Raw genomic sequence first — 17,073 nt, 5'->3', positions numbered from 1 at the left:
TTGTTAATTAACTTGTAGACTTAAGCAACCTTTGCTCTGTTACATAGCTAAAGTTCTCAGTGCCTTGATTGGTTTTAGGATGACATCTAATTCAATTTCAGAAATAATAAAGAGCACACTTGAGAGTCATGCTTTGTGCTTTTTCATCTTCCTCAGCTGAGGATATCATGTGCAAAATAGCTGTGATCCAGCTGCTTTCTCTACCCTGGAGTGACAACTGTTTGCTATTAATAAGCACAAAATGCAGTTGTAAGCTTTTTTTTTTTTTTTTTTTGTCAGCTCTGTAAAGCCAAATGGTGTCAATGCCGGAAGAAGTGTCTCCCACTCATACTGAGGCTATTTCTTTCAGTGCTGCAGTCACGCTGATTCTGGGGGTGTCACCTCTGCTGTGCTGGCGTATTCTCAGTTTTGCTGTTCCTAGGTGGGCACTAATGAGAATGGTTCCCTCAGTGCTAGAAAAGGCTGGCGTAAAACATACTCCCTGTTGCTCAGTTTCCATTAGCAGCAGGATACATTTAGAAATCCAAGCCAAGCTAGCAGTAACTTCTCTCTGCAGCCTTTAGATCTGAAAAGCCTTTAAAAAATAGGGAGAAATGCATAATGACAGAGGTGATGCTCTGACTGTGAGTAACAGGTAAAGGTTGGTGAATCCTGGCTCTTTAAAGGGGTAACTGGAAAACTGCTGTTCCTGCTCTAGTTAGAACAGGAACAAAACAGTGCTGAACTGCCCCATCCTGTCTCTTCAATAACCTTTATCTTATACTGAGGTGGAAGGTTGTCAGTCTCAGCTTTGTTTAGGTACAGTGAAGGAAAAAGTAGTTGAACTGGATCTAGTAATTCTCATTGATTGATTTCATTTGGGCTTCACATCTGAGATTTACTTGAGGCCATTTTATACTGCTGTCATTGATAAAGGTCTCTGAGATATAGAGCCTATGATCTACTAATACTAAGTGGAGGCTTATATCCACATGGCATGTAAGAACAGGAGAGGATCTCATGCCACATCAGCTGCTTTTCTAGATCAACTCATAGTTACAAGACTGAGAGTGAGAGACATACGCATGCAGAGGAACTATAAACCTTTCATCCCAGGAAAACCAACTTATGTAAACATATATGAAGTGTAACAGCTTCACAGCTGGAACAGATGTAAAAGTGCTTTAAGTGATCATTTCTGGATCCCTCTGCTATTACAAGAGTGCCAGGTACTTTGCCAGTAGGAATTGGAGAGCTTTTTTCCTTCCTTAGTGGGTCGCCTGTCAGACTGTGGTTTCCTTTCCTGAGTTAAACCTGAGTGAGAATCAAGGATGAAGCCTGTGCCTTGTCTGGGTACCTTCCTCAAGGGAAATTGGGATTTCTCAATCCCCAACCTTCACAAGTTCTACTGCATACCATAGAAAAATGGGTTGTCGTGCCATCTTTGTAGGATGTTGACTTTGTGTCATGTTCCTGGTACGAGAGTTTTGTGGCAATCCTATTTCACAACTGAAAGGTAAATCTGCATGTGTTACTTCAGAGTTTTGTACATTTACAGCTATCAAAAGTAGCTGTGAACAGAAGCTGCCCAAATGGAGTACAAACGCACATAATTTCAGTGTAATCTGTACGTATTTGTCCCATTTTAACTAATACAGCCAAGTTGCAAGATCCTCCCCAGCCTTACAGTATAGATTTCCTGTTACTAATACAGGCAGAAAGCCAATGTAACTGCTGTTACAGCAGTTAGCCAGCATTAGGAGGAGTCCAGTGCAAGAAGTGCTACAATCAGAATACGTGCCATCGCATACTGTATCACGTTCTGGGTTACATCCAGTAAAACTTGAGTTTTAAAAGTTTAAAACTTTAAAAAGTTTAAATCTTAAAAGTTTAACTGAAGTTTAAAAAGGGGGAAATGCCAACAGCTAAGTGGGGTTCTACTGCAGATGAACAGGTAAGTTTATTAAGGCTAATGAGCAGCCACAAAAGCTTGACTTTTCAATATGCAAGACTTCCTATACTTGTTAATCAGCTTAAAAGTTTCATATTCCGTTAGACTTGCCAATGTGAGTTTACATCTTTTATTCTGAAGGATACTTGCACTGCAATCAAGATTAAGAAGTCACAAGCATTTTGGCGCACAATGGGTTGGACTTTTAACAACAGTATTCATTGTACATTTCTTTTTAATGCTGCCTGTAACTCTGCTTGAAGGAAACAAAAATATTAAGGGAGTACAGTATTTCACATACAGATTTCTGCAGTTGGGACAGTTGAACAAATATTTTTATCAGTTCTGGTTTTCACACCGTAAGTAAATCCTGGTCACTGTTGTGAAGTCTGAACTTTGCTTGATCTTGCTTTTAGACCCAACAGTTCTGTTTTCAGTTCTCCAGGCTTAGGAGGTATTTCAGGTATACTCTGTTAAAAACAGAGAAAGATGTCAGTGTTGTGGCAGAAGGAAAAACTAAACTCACAAACCAGTAAATTAGCATATTCTGTAAAAGACAGCATTATAGCTAAATGTGATAATACTGCCCTCTTTTTTTGAGCAGTGTAATTCTTAGATGCAAAACATCTTCAAAATTCATGTATTACCTTCTTGTAATTTGACTTTTATTTCAAAGTTGCAAAATATTAATTGAAAAAAAGGAGGATAAAGGAAGAAGGGACAGTTTGTTTAAAGGAACAAAGCTTTTTTTTTTTGCCATTTAAGAAATTAAGTTTGGTTCAGATGTCTAGTACTGCTTTAAAGCACCAGTTGAAGTTTCCACACATTCTTTCTCTTGGAGACAGAAGAAAAAGTTTCACTGCTTCTACCTTTCTGTTTTAGAAATTAAGCACTGAAGCTGGACGTGAAATTTAAAAAAGGAAAAGATACCAGATGACATATGACATTTTAAAAACCGTATCTCCTCAAAATTTGTGCTAGTTTAAGGACGTGTAGATCATTTTGTATAAATATGCCTCTTTGCCTGTCATGAAGGCTACAGTAGAGATGATTAAAATACATAAATTCTTCTGGATCTATCAGTGACTTAAGCCTCACTGCTTAAATTTTGACAAGATAGCTCAAGCATGGTGATTTTTTAAACTTATTTCTGATTTCAGTATAGCACAGCATTTTTAAAAACCAAAAAGTATACAAGAGCAGGAGGAGGAGGAGATGAGGCTTACAAGTTAGAAGGCCTCCAAGAGACCAAATCAACCATTAATATCCCTGCTGGATGGTGTCAGTTAGAGCTTGGTTCTCTGTGACTGTAATTTTGACAGTCTTGACTCTCAGCCTGTCATGGTTTCTAAGGTAAGCTTTTCGTCATCTTCATTTCCGTTACTGAGGGGAAAAAAAGTCTATTTAAATCTAGTATTGTCCCTTCTCATCGCTTTTGCGTGCTCTTTTCAAAAACCAACTCCCCCCAGTAAAAACCCCTTCTGAAGAAGTCTGCGTAGCTCTTTTTTTTTTTTTTTTTTTAATTTTTGGTACCACGTCGCCCGTTTGCAGGCAGGTCCCAAAAGACGACCTGGCTACCTGGTCGCTCCTTCTTCACCGGCTGATCATTTTTCGCGGTCAAGACCAGAGACCTTTCTCCACAAAAGCTCTACGGGAGAACCCCCCCCCCAGCCCGCAGTAACGCAACGTCAACCTCCTCAGCACTTACAAGGTCAGGCCTGTAGTACCTGTGCACGACCTCGGCGCCCGCGAACATGGCCAGCAAGCTGGCCGCCAGCGTCTTCAGGTAGGTGGGCCAAGGCACGCCGGCGGGCATGGCTGCGGGGCGGCCCGCTCTTCTCCTCACGGAGGGGCTCGCGCAGGGAAGACCAGAGGCGGGAAAGCCGGCCGACTCCCCCCCCCCTCCTCCCCTCCCCTACACGTACCGCGCCGGACGTGCGTCATCTCCTCCGCCTCCGGGGCGGCCGCAGCATGGCGGCGGGGGTGCCGCGGCCCGCCCCTCGCGGAGGAGGCCCCCGCTGCGGGTGACGCGCAATAAGACGTGGCGTAGGCACCGAAACCCTCAGGCCGGGGGCGGCTGACCGGGAGGCGGCCCTGCGACCCGCCGCCGTTTCCTCCTCCCGCGGCCCAAGCGGCTGCTCGCGGGGCGCCCCCTCCCCTCCCTCTGCCCCGCCTTCGTCAGGCCGGCCGGCAGGCTACGCGCTCCCATTGGCCGCCGCCGCTCACGTGACGCGGGGCTGCCCGGCAGGTCGGTTGGGGCGCTGAGGCGCGGGGGGGGGGGGGGGGGGGGGGGCAGGAGGGGGCGGCGGCGGCGACAATAGCCCCGACGGCGCCGGGAGGCTCCGCGCCCGGGCATGGAGGCCGAGGAGCTGGGCAGGTACCGGCGGGGGCCCGGGGCCGCTCTCGGGCCTCGCCTTGGGGATCGCCTCGCCTTCCCCGTGGCGGTGGGGGGAGCCGGGGCCGGGTTGTGGCGGTCCCGCTCCCACCCCCCCTCCCCGTTCCCCGAGCCCGCCCTGGGCACGAAGGGCGAGGGGAGGTGGTCCCGGGGGGGGGTGAGGGGGCGAGGTGGGCCTAGGGCGGTGGGGACCTACGGGAAGGGGGCTGCGTGGGTTTATGAGGGGGTGGGCCAAGGGAGGAGAGTTGGTGCGTGATCGGGGCGGGGGGGGGGGCAGGCAGCGCTGGTGTGAAGGGGCGTCGGGGTTTGTTGGGGCTGCGGTGGGGAGGGGGCTCGCCGGCGGTGAGGACACACACGGGTGCGCATGCATACGTACGGGGGGGGCCTGCGTGTGTGGAGGTGGGTTTGAAAGTGATTGAATATTTGTTTTTGTTCTAGTGGACGTGTCTTTTTCTCTTCTCTCTTTTCTTTCATTTGTAGCGTGAACCGGGGGGGGGTAAATCACCACCTTTTCCTCATGGAACGGAAAATATTTATTTAAACGTTCCATAATATATACACCAATAATAAAAAATTTTGTTTCTGAACCCGTACAAGAAAAATTACCTAAAAAACATATATGAAGCTTAGGGGTAGGGGTAGAAACTCTCTTTCATCTCTTTACCATGTGGTTAGAGGACTTGTCCATGATCTGGTGCAAATTTTCCTGTGTTTAAAGGGAATTTTATTCCCTTTACAAGAAGGGGACGTCATATATGCCTAAAATAAGAAGACATCTGGTGTTGGGTTAGATGCTTTCGTATCTCTCTTACTTACTCTGTTCTTCTGCTATGTATAATTAAGCATTTATTACATTATGAACTGGATTCTACATGCCTTAGTTGTGTTTCCCAATACAAACCTGAAGATCAGTTTTGTTTGGTTCAGTAACTGCACAAGTATTTTATATGAAATGGAACTCTTCCAGCAGGGGGGGTTGAGGTATTTACTGTACTCTGAAAATCTCCGGTGACTTTGTTAGGCAACTTCCCCAGGAATCGGACAGACCTACGTTCAAATTTATTCTCCTTCATTCAGGGCAGGTATTTGGTCCAAAATCAGTGGCCTGATCACAAGACTGTGGGCTGTTCTGGCATAAATCTGATTTACAGTGGGATTCCTAAATATTCTTAAATACCCATTGCACAATAGAGAATGGTCCCTTCTTGTGAGATATTTAGAATCATAGAATCATTTATGTTGGAAAAGACCTTTAAGATCATTGAGTCCAACTGTTAACCTAGCACTGCCAAGTCCACCACTAAACCATGTCCCTAAGTGCCACATCTACACGTATTTTAAAAACCTCCAGGGATGGTGACTCAACCACTTCCCTGGGCAGCCTGTTCCAATGGCTGATAATGCTTTCAGTGAAGAAATTTTTCCTAATATCCAATCTAAACCTCCCTTGGTGGAACTTGAGGCCATTTCCCCTTTTCCTATTGCTTGTTCCTTGAGAGAAGAGACTGACCGCCACCTCACTGCAACCTGCTGTCAGGTAGTTGTAGAGAGCGATAAGGTCTCCCCTCAGCTTCCTTTTCTCCAGGCTAAACAACCCCAGCTCCCTCAGCCGCTCCTCATAAGACTTGTGCTCCAGACCCTTCACCAGCTTCGTTGCCCTTCTCTGGACACGCTCCAGCACCTCAGTGTCTTTCCTGTCGTGAGGGACCCCAAAACTGAACACAGGACTCGAAGTGCAGCCTCACCAGTGCCGAGTACAGGGGGACGATCACCTCCCTGCTCCTGCTGGCCACACCATTTCTGATACAGGCCAGGATGCCATTGGCCTTCTTGGCCAAATAGCCAATCTTGGCCAAATTTAGATATATCTAAAAATTACTTGGTATTTTTATGAATATCTTTGAGATGATAAAATTATTTCCTGAAAATTTACTGTTCACGAAATCTTTTCTATGTACTTGTATGGCAGTAGAATCTATGGACAAGAAGGTGGCTGCGTAGGTAGACCAGATGAAGCAGCATGAAGCAGAAGTTTGTGTTGGAGTGTGAGGGCTGTATGTGACTAATAAATGTGTGGAGCAAAAGAGCTGTGTATGGAAGAATGTCTTTGTGCAAGGAAGGAGACTGAATCTGTGTGTGTGTGTGTGTGTGAACGCTTCCGTGTAGAGTAAGTGCAATACTTGTGTTGGGATCCAGTGTGCGGTAACTGGACAACATCTGCCACACAATTTGTTAAAGCTGTTTAGTAATGTGCATAGTAACTAATGCTGGGTGTATTCATAACGCTTTGCAGTCAAGAATGATTCATCCTTTCTGTATCATATCAGATAAAGTAACTGAGGTAACATTAAGAAAATCTGAAACTTGGGAAACTTGAAGTCCAAAGAGTTTTAACTCACTTGTGTTGTATGTAAATTGTCGGTACGTTTGATAGACAGTTTGCCTTAGTAATGTGTGCTACAGAGTGTTTTTTCAGAAAAGAAGGGACAAGCTGTACGCTTCACTTACAAATGTTATGTTTCTTCCACATTATAGGGATCACGAGAGAACTGTACTGTTAATGTTGGGTTTAATATCACCTGATACCAGCTAAGCAGTCAGACTGCTTAGTGGATTTGGATAATTTACTGCTTTGTTGATAGAGTCGTTGGCGAATGTAAGCGCAGTACACGTTAGCCTTGATAAAGATTGATGTTCACAGTCTATTTCGTACATCACTAAATTTCTAAACTGTTGATAAACAGCGTCTCTTTTTTTCTCCCTTTCTAAGATACTACGCGTATCTTCAGCAAGCTCAAGCATTTTACACATTCCCATTCCATCAGATGATGACTGCAGCGCCTAACATGGAAATCATGACTGACCAGCCGACTCTAGAGGGCATTCCAGAGCCAAACATTGCTCAGGAGCCTCCAAAAGGTAGTTTGACTGGGCTGTGCTAAGTGAGCTAAAACGTTAGTAATTGATTGGGGAAGAAAATTATTAGTCTTAAGCTGCTTCTTTGGACATATTGGATTTCCTTTTTTTGATGCTTTCTGAGGAAGTATTGATTAATTTTATTCTTTCAGTAATGGTTTTTACCAGACAATTAAAAAGATAAGAAGTAAACTCAGGTGATAGTATTCACATTGTTCTATCTCACGAAATTATCTTGTTCCAGGAAAAGCAGATTTTTGTCTCAATAGATAAATGTATCATTTTTAGCTGATTTTATGGGGTTTAATATTATGTTAGAGAAGTTTTCTTTTTAAAGTCTGAGTTCAAGATATTTTTTTGTTAATTTCTGCAAGAGAAGTACAGTACAATACTGTTTATTCAAAATATTTTTGTTTAAAAGGTGGTTTAGTATGTTGTAGTAATCACAGATAGTGAATTATATACACTAAGGATTGTTTGGGTTTAGTGAGGCTTATTTAAACAAATACAAACAATGCTGGAAGGTGTCCTGTACGTGACAAGCTTTGTGCTTTATGCACTTGTACACTGCCTTTCTTTTCGCCCACTAGGTTTTTGTACAATTAGGCTTTACAATAACCATGCCAAGAAAACACCCCTTGTTCTGTTACTCTGCTTGCTCTTTACCACATAAAAAGGCAGTGATCCCTGCCATGCTTAAATTCTGATTCTGTAGCAAATATTCACATACTGAATTTTGTCTTGCTTTTAATATTTAGATATAGGTTAGAGCTGTCTGTACCAAGGTACCCTGTCAGCCAGATCATGCAATGACATTGCTTGTTTAAGTGCATCCTTTGATAAGCTTAATTTTTATTTTTTTTTTTAGTTGTAATACATGGCCAGATGAAATCATAGGAAGAAAACCTCCAGTTTAAAATAGTTGCGACTGCTCGATTCATTCACAGTATTACTCACTACAGTTAGGATGCATCTCAAGTGCTATGTACTTCGGCTTCTTTTGCAGCTTTGTTATTGGATGACATGATGTCACCATGAGCAGTGTTTGACTGCACTTTTTCAAGTATTTTTGGACGACCATAATCTTCCGTTATGAAACTGTCCCCTAATATTTTTGCAAGAATTGGAAGTTGAGTAAGGCCTTCAAAGGCAGGGCTTGAAGATTTACCAAATATGTGTGTGAAATTTACAGGAGCATATAGGAAAGGCAAAGATATGGAGTCCAGCCACCTGATGGAATGAAAAAAGTAAAATTTCTAGGATTATCCTCTGAAAGGCTGCCCTGGCATTGTTCATCTTTCATGACAGTGTCTGGTTGGTAGGTCCCTGATCAGCATGAGAGGAGAACATTATCCTGCCTCATTTGAAATACTCTGGCTGCTCTGAGTTGGATGTATCTGTGGCATTTTGCCGTCACATGAAAAACCTCCTAACTCTTCAAGGGGTAGGAAAGAAAAGCAGCTTATGTGCCTCGCCAAGTCTGCACCCTTCTAGTCCCTTCTTCATTGTAACTAGACTGTAGCTCGAGTACTGTTACTTAAGGCTTTCCAAAGCAGTTGCTGCAATGATGCGGTGGGAATTTCACGTGACTTTTGTCCTCCTTTTTGTTTGCATTCAGCTTTCTTACAAGAACAGCCCAAAAAAAGTTTGCAGACTTAGAGCAGTGCCCTGGTATCCACCGTATTTATTTCTTACCTGAGGGAGATTTTCATCTAGGAGTTTTGAAAATAAGATGAAGTCTCGTTTTTTAAGTAATGGATTACTTTGTCTCTTTGCTGATTGCTGCTAAATATGTTTTCATGTTTTTCAAGCTGTGTTCTGCAGCTTGACATTATTAACGAACCAGGATAGAGAGCAATCTGTGGGTGGTCATGTCGTGACCAGTACCTGTGCTGCTTGAATCTCTTAAGCTTTAAGGGCCAGAAGATGAGGAAGTTTTAAATGAGTGAACAGTGACTACTTCATGTTTGCATTTTGTAAATAAAAATTAATGTTTGGTGTCATTCATTCAAATTGAGATCCTGAAGGTCTAGTTACCTTGCTATATGGTGCACTGGACAGTATCTATTCTGTAAACAGTAAATTCTGAATAGCTTATGTAGTGTTCAGCCCGTATGTTTGTGTTCCTGATGAGCTTACACCTTACACTATAGGTAATCCTTGAGACTTTCTGCTTTTGACATGCTGTTCTGTTCCTTCAACATGTTATGTAACCTGTAACAATCAACTTTCATATTTAGAAGCTGAAGTGTGAATAGCAACTGTCGCATTCCTCGGAACCTAAGCTTTGATGTAAACAACATAACCTAGTCATGAGGTTATTCTCAGTTTGTATCCTAATTCAGCATGGTTGCCTGTGAGTAGTGTGTGTGTGTCTGTGGAGCAGACACACCCAAGCTAGTTCTCTTAAGCCTGCAAAACCAAGATTCATCTGATAATTGTTTAAATTAATGAATCTCAAAGGTAAATTTATCTGTCTGATTTCTTTTTGTATCCATACATTTAGCTCAGTCTTTTTGAATATCCACACTGCAACATTAGAAATGTACAAAAAGGATATTTGCTGTGTGTTTCAGAAGTTAAAAAAGGAGGAAGGAAAAGAAAAGCCAAAGCAACTGAGCCAAAGCAACCCAAAAAGGCTGCTGCTAAAAAAGAAAAATCAGCCAAGTCAAAAGGCAAACAAGAAAAGATCACAGATACTTTTAAAGTCAAAAGAAAAGTGGACCGTTTCAATGGTGTATCTGAAGCTGAACTTCTGACCAAGACTTTACCTGATATTTTGACCTTTGATCTGGACATTGTAATAGTAAGTAACTTGCAGTTACAAGATTAGGTAGAAAAGTGAATAGTCTGTACTCACTGGTTATGATTTACATTCCTTCTGCTTACTTACCTATACTGCTTATATGGCAAGATCTTGCAAGATAAAGTATATAAACTGTTTCCTGTGTGTAGAGCTGCTTTGCATTTTCTGTTAAAAATCGTACTAACATTGTTCTAATTTCTGAGAAATCTAAGGCTTCCGTATAATACATAGTCATGAGAGACCGTTACTTGACACTTTATTTACTGGAAGCGCTACACCAGTGGCCATAAAACACACTGTGAGCTGCTCTTTTGACATTGCACATCTAAATGAGACACTGCTATAAAATTGTTAATTTTTTTTTTTTAAATGATGGAAGGTACCATTAACACAGTTTTGTTTATTGACAGTAACTTAAAGAGAATTGAGTAAGTGTCCTTACTGTAACTTGATTAAATTCCTGACTAGCAAGCCACGTTCTCATCATTAAAATGGACTGGTATCTTTGTAGATTGGCATAAACCCTGGCTTGATGGCAGCTTACAAAGGACATCATTACCCTGGACCTGGAAACCATTTTTGTACGTTTTTGTTTTCCTTTCTTCTTACAGAATTTGCAGAACTTTGTTAGAACTTGTGGCATTTTAATTAAACTGGTTTGGGTTTTGGTTTTTGCTGCTTTTTTTGGATGCAGAGAGGGATTTTCCTTTTAACCATCCAAGAGTGATTTAAATCCCATAACTACTTTGGTAAAATACCATAAATAAAAAGGAATAAAAGATGAATAATCAGTGACTTTCAATGCAGGTTTAGAATTGTCATGTAAATACAGGTGTATTTCTTGGTGTATTAGTATACAACATAAGGAATAAAAATTAAATCTCTAGTACTTGAGTTATCAAGGGTAAGTCAATAGGCATCAATTTCTGATACAAAACTACACATGTTTTCCCAAAAATGCATTTCAGCAAGCCCTCTTCTGTTTGCCTTTATTCATCTCCTCTAAACAAGCTCTCTAACTGATGAAAAAGCAAGAACCATTGCCCTTTCCCAGCAGGCATATGCGTCGAGCATACCTGATTCTCCAGACAGATATTTTTTCCTAGGTGTTTTTCCATTTAAGTAACATTTTCTGCAGCATGTTCTCATAAAAAAAAAAAAAATCATACCTGAACTCTGTTGAAATGCTCTGTTTTGCATACTGGGAGCCATTCCAGCTGTGGTAATATGGAGCTCCCACGTGGGCTAATTTGCAGCCCTGTGATACTCCAGCCAAAATGCTTCTGGTGTTCAGCAGACTTGTAAACCAGGCTTGGGTTATTTCTCTAGTGTTCTGCAGACTAGCCAGTCTCATAGCCTCCTTTACCGAGAAGCAGACCAGATATGCATGCTCTGACAAATCCATGTGTTTGTAACTTTCCGGAATCATTAGGAGCTAGCTGTGGTTAATTTGTGCTTGAGAGATTGGCAGTGCACATCACCCAAACTATACTTTTATATGCTAAATATGAATATATGATGTCAACGGGTTCTGTCAGAGAGGCCCAGTGCAAGAAGCAATGGCAAGGTTGTTGAAAGCTGACACATTGTTTTTGCCATGTTCTTTCCCATGAAAATCCATATTGGTCACATTCCCTCCCTGCTTAAGTGAATAGCAAAATCTAAAGCTCTGTACTGCACTTTTGGAATAGAAGACTGGTTTCGATACACAGGATCGTGGTGAGGAATTCCTGTTGTTCACTAGGGATTTTCTATCCTCTTGCAGTAGATATAAGTAATTTTGGCTCTTTTAAACTTTTCTGGATAGGGCAATAGTCTTCCCAAATTAATTGATGCTCTGTTAATATAGATTCTCCCTTTAGCATTCCAGTACTCTGATAGGCGAGGGGTTTTTTTGGTTTTGTTTTCTCTTCCTTAGAAAAAGGCAAATGTGTATCTTCCTGCTTCACAGGGAAGTGTCTGTTCATGTCTGGTCTAAGTAATGAACAGCTGAACCATATGGATGACCACACTTTGCCACATAAATATGGGATTGGATTTACAAACATGGTTGAAAGGACAACACCTGGAAGCAAAGACCTCTCCAGGTAGGGTAACAAGGGGGAATATTGTGCTTGTTAATGAATTAATAGTTGTGATTATAATTTTGAGTACTTTCTCTTTTAGCAAAGAGTTTCGGGAAGGAGGTCGAATTCTGATGCAGAAGTTACAGAAGTATAAACCTCGTATAGCAGCTTTCAATGGAAAATGTGAGAACCTTGACTTTTAAATTAATTTGTTCTGTCAGTAGCCTTTTTTGTTTGTCTGTTTTTGTCCACTTATCCTATCTTCTTTTCATTTTAGGTATTTATGAAATTTTTAGTAAAGAAGTTTTTGGAATAAAAGTTAAGAACTTGGAATTTGGACTGCAGCCACACAAAGTGCCAGATACAGAAACTGTAAGTATTGATACTGAGAAACAAAACCAGGTCACTCCATTTTGAGTATTTCAAAACTAACAAAGTCTCAGGATTTGCACACACAATAATGTCAAAGTTTGCCCAAAGTACAAGTGATGCAAAGGGCTTTTACTTAAATAGAGAAAGGGAAATAGTGCAATTTTCAGGCACATCTTTAATGCAGCTGCTTCAGACTTGCAGACTTTATTTGGGAAATGGTGTATTATGGTTAGTAGGTTAGTGCGTTCTCTGAGGACTATCTGAAATATGAATAAAACATACATGCTTTTATGGTAACTGTCATCTACTTTCATCTGATTTTCTGTGTCCAGTTCCCTCTATGTTTGTATTACTGAACTTTTGATACCGAACACGACCATGGTGCTAGTAGTGCCACAGCAGGGGAGGAAGAATAGCAAGTCCATCGTTGCGCTATTACACACTACAGCTACAGCATTACTGGATCTGGGCATGCCCAAGCACTTCCATCAGACTCAGTCTTCTTAAGCTGATTTGCAGCCTGAAAAATGAAGTTGGATGCTTAAGATAAAGCAAGCAGTTTGATGCAGAATGCATTAGTCAGACATCTAATGCTGTAAGGTATCTCAAGAGACTAGCTATGTATCATCACAAATAGATTTGTTTAACCTGTCGTTATAAACAGGTTAAGGCAAAGGCAATTACACTACCTGCCAAGGTAGCTTATTCCAAAGCTTCATTACCTTGTCAGTTCAAAAGTTTGGGTTGTTTTTATTTCTATCCCAAGCTACTAGTGCTGCAAGTTTAAGCTCAGTTTAAGCCGTCCTCTGAAGGTGAAGTGTTGCCATCAGAGCCTGAGGAGCTGCTGGTGATAAAGTGCTTGCTTCTTAAGTAGCTCTTAAAAACTTCCGCAGTTGATGCATTTGTAAGAAAGATAAATAGTCCTCTTTACTAGTACTTGTTCTTAAATACTGCATGGTAATAAAAGTATTGGATACAGTTCCTTTTTCCTGAACTAACTTTATGTCCTTAGTTAGGGCTGTTGGCAGAGATAGAGACGCTGAAGTTGGCTTCAACCACGCTCGCTAACTCCGGTGTTTCAAACCCTGGCAAGTGTGATGCAGGTGCCCTTGGCCAAGAAGCCAGGCTAATTAACCTGTGATGCCTCCCTCACTGGTTTGGGGTGTTGGCATGCTGTCACGTACTCCGCTGTGGACTTTCTGGCTCAGAGCTCTGCTTGCTCAGGGAGCTCTCGAGTGTGCTCCACTCTCTGGCATACACTTGTAAATTGCACTTCTTGTAACACATACTGTTGCTGCTTCTCCTGCAGCACATAAACAACTGGTGAAAATTGTCCTTGCTTCAGCAGCTGGTAATTGGCCCCTCTCTTTAGGGCAAGACATCTAGCTGGCCAAGAAAAATGAAAGACTCCTTTTATCCTCTTCCACAACCTCCTGTGGCATTAGCTGAAGTTTCTACAAAGGGTTAAAACAGTGAGCTTAACTGTTAAGTTATTCTCAATGCACTAAATATTAACTCATAGCTCAGGGACCAGTAATGCTATTTTTCTTGCTCTTGTCTCAAGCTCTGCTACGTTATGCCGTCATCCAGTGCAAGATGTGCTCAGTTTCCACGTGCACAAGACAAAGTTCATTATTACATAAAGCTGAAAGACTTAAGGGACCAACTGAAAGGCATCGCACCAAACACAGAGGTGCAGGAGGTGCAGTACACATTTGACTTGCAACTTGCACAAGGTATAGTGGTTATTTTGTTAATCCTTTATTAAAATGTAGTGCAGTGTACAATGCAACTAGCAGTTTTCCAAGCAAGAAGAAAGAAAGAGTTTAAGGGGAGGGGGCAGATGTGCCATCTTCTCTAAATCGTGTGGTGTAGAATTACAGAGTCCACTCTCTTTTTAGTACCGTCTTAATTATGTAAGGGGAGCAGGGATTATCTTGTAGAATGTGTGGCTGTTTTTTCAAGTGTTCTCTGATAAAAATGCTCTTTGATCATTTTTGTTCTGAATATTAATACCTGAGGTCTTCTCTTTTGACAGAGGATGCTAAAAAGATGGCTGTCAAAGAAGAAAAGTACGATCCAGGTTATGAAGCAGCGTATGGAGGAGCTTACTGTGATCGTGCGCCATACGAAAGTGAACAGTGCAGTTTCTCTTCAAATGGAACCGGTAAAGTGCGGTGCCTGGGGCATTCAGTCTGTAAGCTATGACTTATGAACAAATATTTAGTGGTATCAACTGCATTTTAAAAACTGTATTTTATTATTTTTTGTTTGTTTAAGCAGCAAGCAATCCACAGTACTGTGAGGGGTCGTCCTTCGGTGAAGTTCCTAATGGACAATGGATGACACAGTCCTTTGCAGACCAGATTCCAGAGTTCAGTGCTGGTATGACACGGGAAGAAGAGGGAAGCAGTGCGTAAGAGCTGTTTCTTCTCGGCTACGCATACATGCTGCAGTTTTAATGCAGTGATCAAGATCGGTACCTCGGTTCTCCAACTGAAGCATTTTAATAGTATTTTATCTCCCTTAGTTATTTTATTATAGTCCAAAGTAAGTGTGTGGTAGGCTCAAATCAATGAACTAGATCATTTTAAGGAACTGTCCAAACTTTTTAAAAAAAAGTTAGCCCTTTTTTGTATATGAGTTTTATATTTAATGTATACCATTTCTTGCAGTTTTTGACAAATTGCTTTCTCATTTGCTGAGATTTCTTTGGGGCGTTAATTTTATTCCATAAATCGTAATGTAGTAGTAACAGCAGCAGTATACTTTTTACTGATGCATCAATATTTGGATATCTCATAATCCTTTTATATCCAGAGGGGAAAATGGGAAGCATACCCTTATCTTTCATGAAGTGGTGTTTTTAATCATGCACAGTTAAGCAAATTGTGCTTTTTAAGTCTGCCTTTTACTTTCTTTAAAAGCGCAGAAAGTTGTGTTCTGCAGCTGTGAGTACTGAGTATTTTCTGGGTGGGAAGAGCGCGCTCTGTCTGCTTAGTGATTGGACCGTATTCAGGATTAAGGGAGTGGAGACATCACCTCGGGTCACAGCACTGGGGAGGAAAATTTGTGTCGCACAGGACAGGGCCCAAATAGTCTAGCTGAGCTGTCTTAGGGTAAGGTGTCCCTACCAATCCATCTCTTTCCCCCTTAAATTCCAATGTAAGGAACTGGAATTCCTTTTAAAAAAAACAACTGACAATGGTGGTTCTTGAATTCTGTGGCATTTCAACTCTCAGTCATTTCTGTGTGATTAGTCTCTTCACCTGACCTTTAGGAGGAGACAACCCCTTTGAATAGACTACATTGCAGGGAATTGAAAGACCATATTCCGTGTAAAAAATCACATACAGCTACCTTGTTTACATCAGGTAGGATCAGCACAGGGTGGAAGAGGTTTGCAATTTAGCAGTTTTTAATATTCAGTGGAAGAGGTTTGCAATTTAGCAGTTTTTAATATTCAGTTCTCTTCAATCTGTAAGACCTTAGAGGGTGTTCTCCATATTCCTCTTACAAGTAAAAAATACTAAGTAAGTTACATGTAAGGGCAGTTGTTCCATGAATAGGAAGTCAGCTGTAGAAACTGCTGCTCTCTTCTGAGGAATGTGCTTAAACGATACACATTTTTGGCCAATATTAGTGACTGAGAAAGAAAGGTGATTCCATGCTTGTGCCTAACCATCATCTTTCCCTCTTTTATTGTGAGGAAGAGATGAAGTAAAAGCAATAAGCTGATCAAAACATTAAAGTTTTGATGATCTTATGACAGTAGGTGCTTCATATACTTGAAAAATAGATACAAACAGTATCTCTACAATCCACACTGGTCAGAGATTCCTGTACTGGTGTGTTTTATCCTTTCCTCACAGCCAGTGATAGTTCTCATGCATTGAGTGTAACTAGTTAGTGTAGATTCTAATCCTGCTGTAACAGCTCTCGCCGAGATCACACACTGTCAACCTGTTGTGAGGCAGGCATGATGTTTACAGTTTCTTCCCAAATTATGTGGCTTAATTCTGAGCGTCTTAAATCAAGAAAGTGTGCATTATGGTTCTGATTGTGTTTATTAGCTTCAGCATAAAGCTGTTCAGTATATTGTCAAAAAGGTATAGGACTTGTCTTGTCTGTTATTTAAAGTGTACTGTATCATGTATTGCTGTTTACATGGATGTTTTCCTGCAGGTGCTCAAAGTATCTTGCATCAGGGATTTGTTACAATTCAATTTTATTTTTCAACAAAACTAGAAGCATGTAAGTAGCACTGCTGAGTATGTAGCACAGTAGGATATAACTACTGTAAGGCTGTCCTGTTTGATGAGAAGGGCAAGGTCTCTTTAACAGAGTCACCTACTAGGTTATCTAGGTATAAAATACAGTTAAGTGTACAATGACCGTTTCACTAAATATTGCAATCCTATGTGTACTCCCTCAGAACTGGTGCTCTTTTCATTACAGTAATACAAAAGTTCTTAATCTGTCTTAAATCTATCAATGTTTCACAATAAAATCAGGAATTGTATTGCAGTGTCTTCGAATGTGCTTTTGCATCTTGCTCGCAGGGGTCTAAACACACAACAGGAAATGT

At 41.3% G+C, this 17,073-nt stretch overlaps 2 protein-coding genes across 7 annotated transcripts; one reads left to right on the top strand and one right to left on the bottom strand.

Annotated features, from left to right (window-relative positions):
* Positions 1–2,046: 2,046 nt before the first annotated feature.
* C17H12orf73 (chromosome 17 C12orf73 homolog) lies at positions 2,047–3,902 on the bottom strand. The gene is made up of 2 exons (XM_030041195.2): positions 3,639–3,902; positions 2,047–2,400 (listed from the first exon to the last, which is right to left on the bottom strand). Exons 1-2 carry the CDS (start codon positions 3,744–3,746, stop codon positions 2,305–2,307), a joined length of 204 nt encoding a protein of 67 aa, XP_029897055.1. The 5' UTR covers positions 3,747–3,902; the 3' UTR covers positions 2,047–2,304.
* Positions 3,903–4,078: 176 nt separating this feature from the next.
* Positions 4,079–17,007, top strand: TDG (thymine DNA glycosylase). 6 transcript variants are annotated; one of them, XR_003927224.2, is made up of 11 exons: positions 4,221–4,307; positions 7,096–7,244; positions 9,818–10,047; positions 10,559–10,628; positions 11,999–12,134; positions 12,214–12,296; positions 12,391–12,485; positions 14,050–14,221; positions 14,524–14,652; positions 14,766–15,884; positions 15,923–17,007. XR_003927224.2 is itself a non-coding variant. In XM_030041190.1 (10 exons), the coding sequence occupies exons 2-10, from the start codon at positions 7,151–7,153 to the stop codon at positions 14,903–14,905; spliced, it is 1,149 nt and encodes a 382-aa protein (XP_029897050.1). In that variant the 5' UTR covers positions 4,079–4,178; positions 7,096–7,150; the 3' UTR covers positions 14,906–17,007. The 6 variants fall into 6 exon arrangements, 5 of the variants coding, with proteins under 5 accessions (XP_029897050.1, XP_029897047.1, XP_029897049.1 ...); XM_030041190.1 differs by lacking the exon at positions 4,221–4,307 and adding an exon at positions 4,079–4,178 and having other exon boundaries at positions 14,766–17,007; XM_030041187.2 differs by having other exon boundaries at positions 4,211–4,307; positions 14,766–17,007.
* The last annotated feature ends 66 nt before the right edge of the window (positions 17,008–17,073 follow it).

This window comes from Aquila chrysaetos, chromosome 17 (genome assembly GCF_900496995.4).
Source record: "Aquila chrysaetos chrysaetos chromosome 17, bAquChr1.4, whole genome shotgun sequence".
Classification (NCBI taxonomy): domain Eukaryota; kingdom Metazoa; phylum Chordata; class Aves; order Accipitriformes; family Accipitridae; genus Aquila; species Aquila chrysaetos.
The sequence above is the reverse complement of the archived record's forward strand: the minus strand, read 5'-3'. Positions and strand labels throughout refer to the sequence as shown.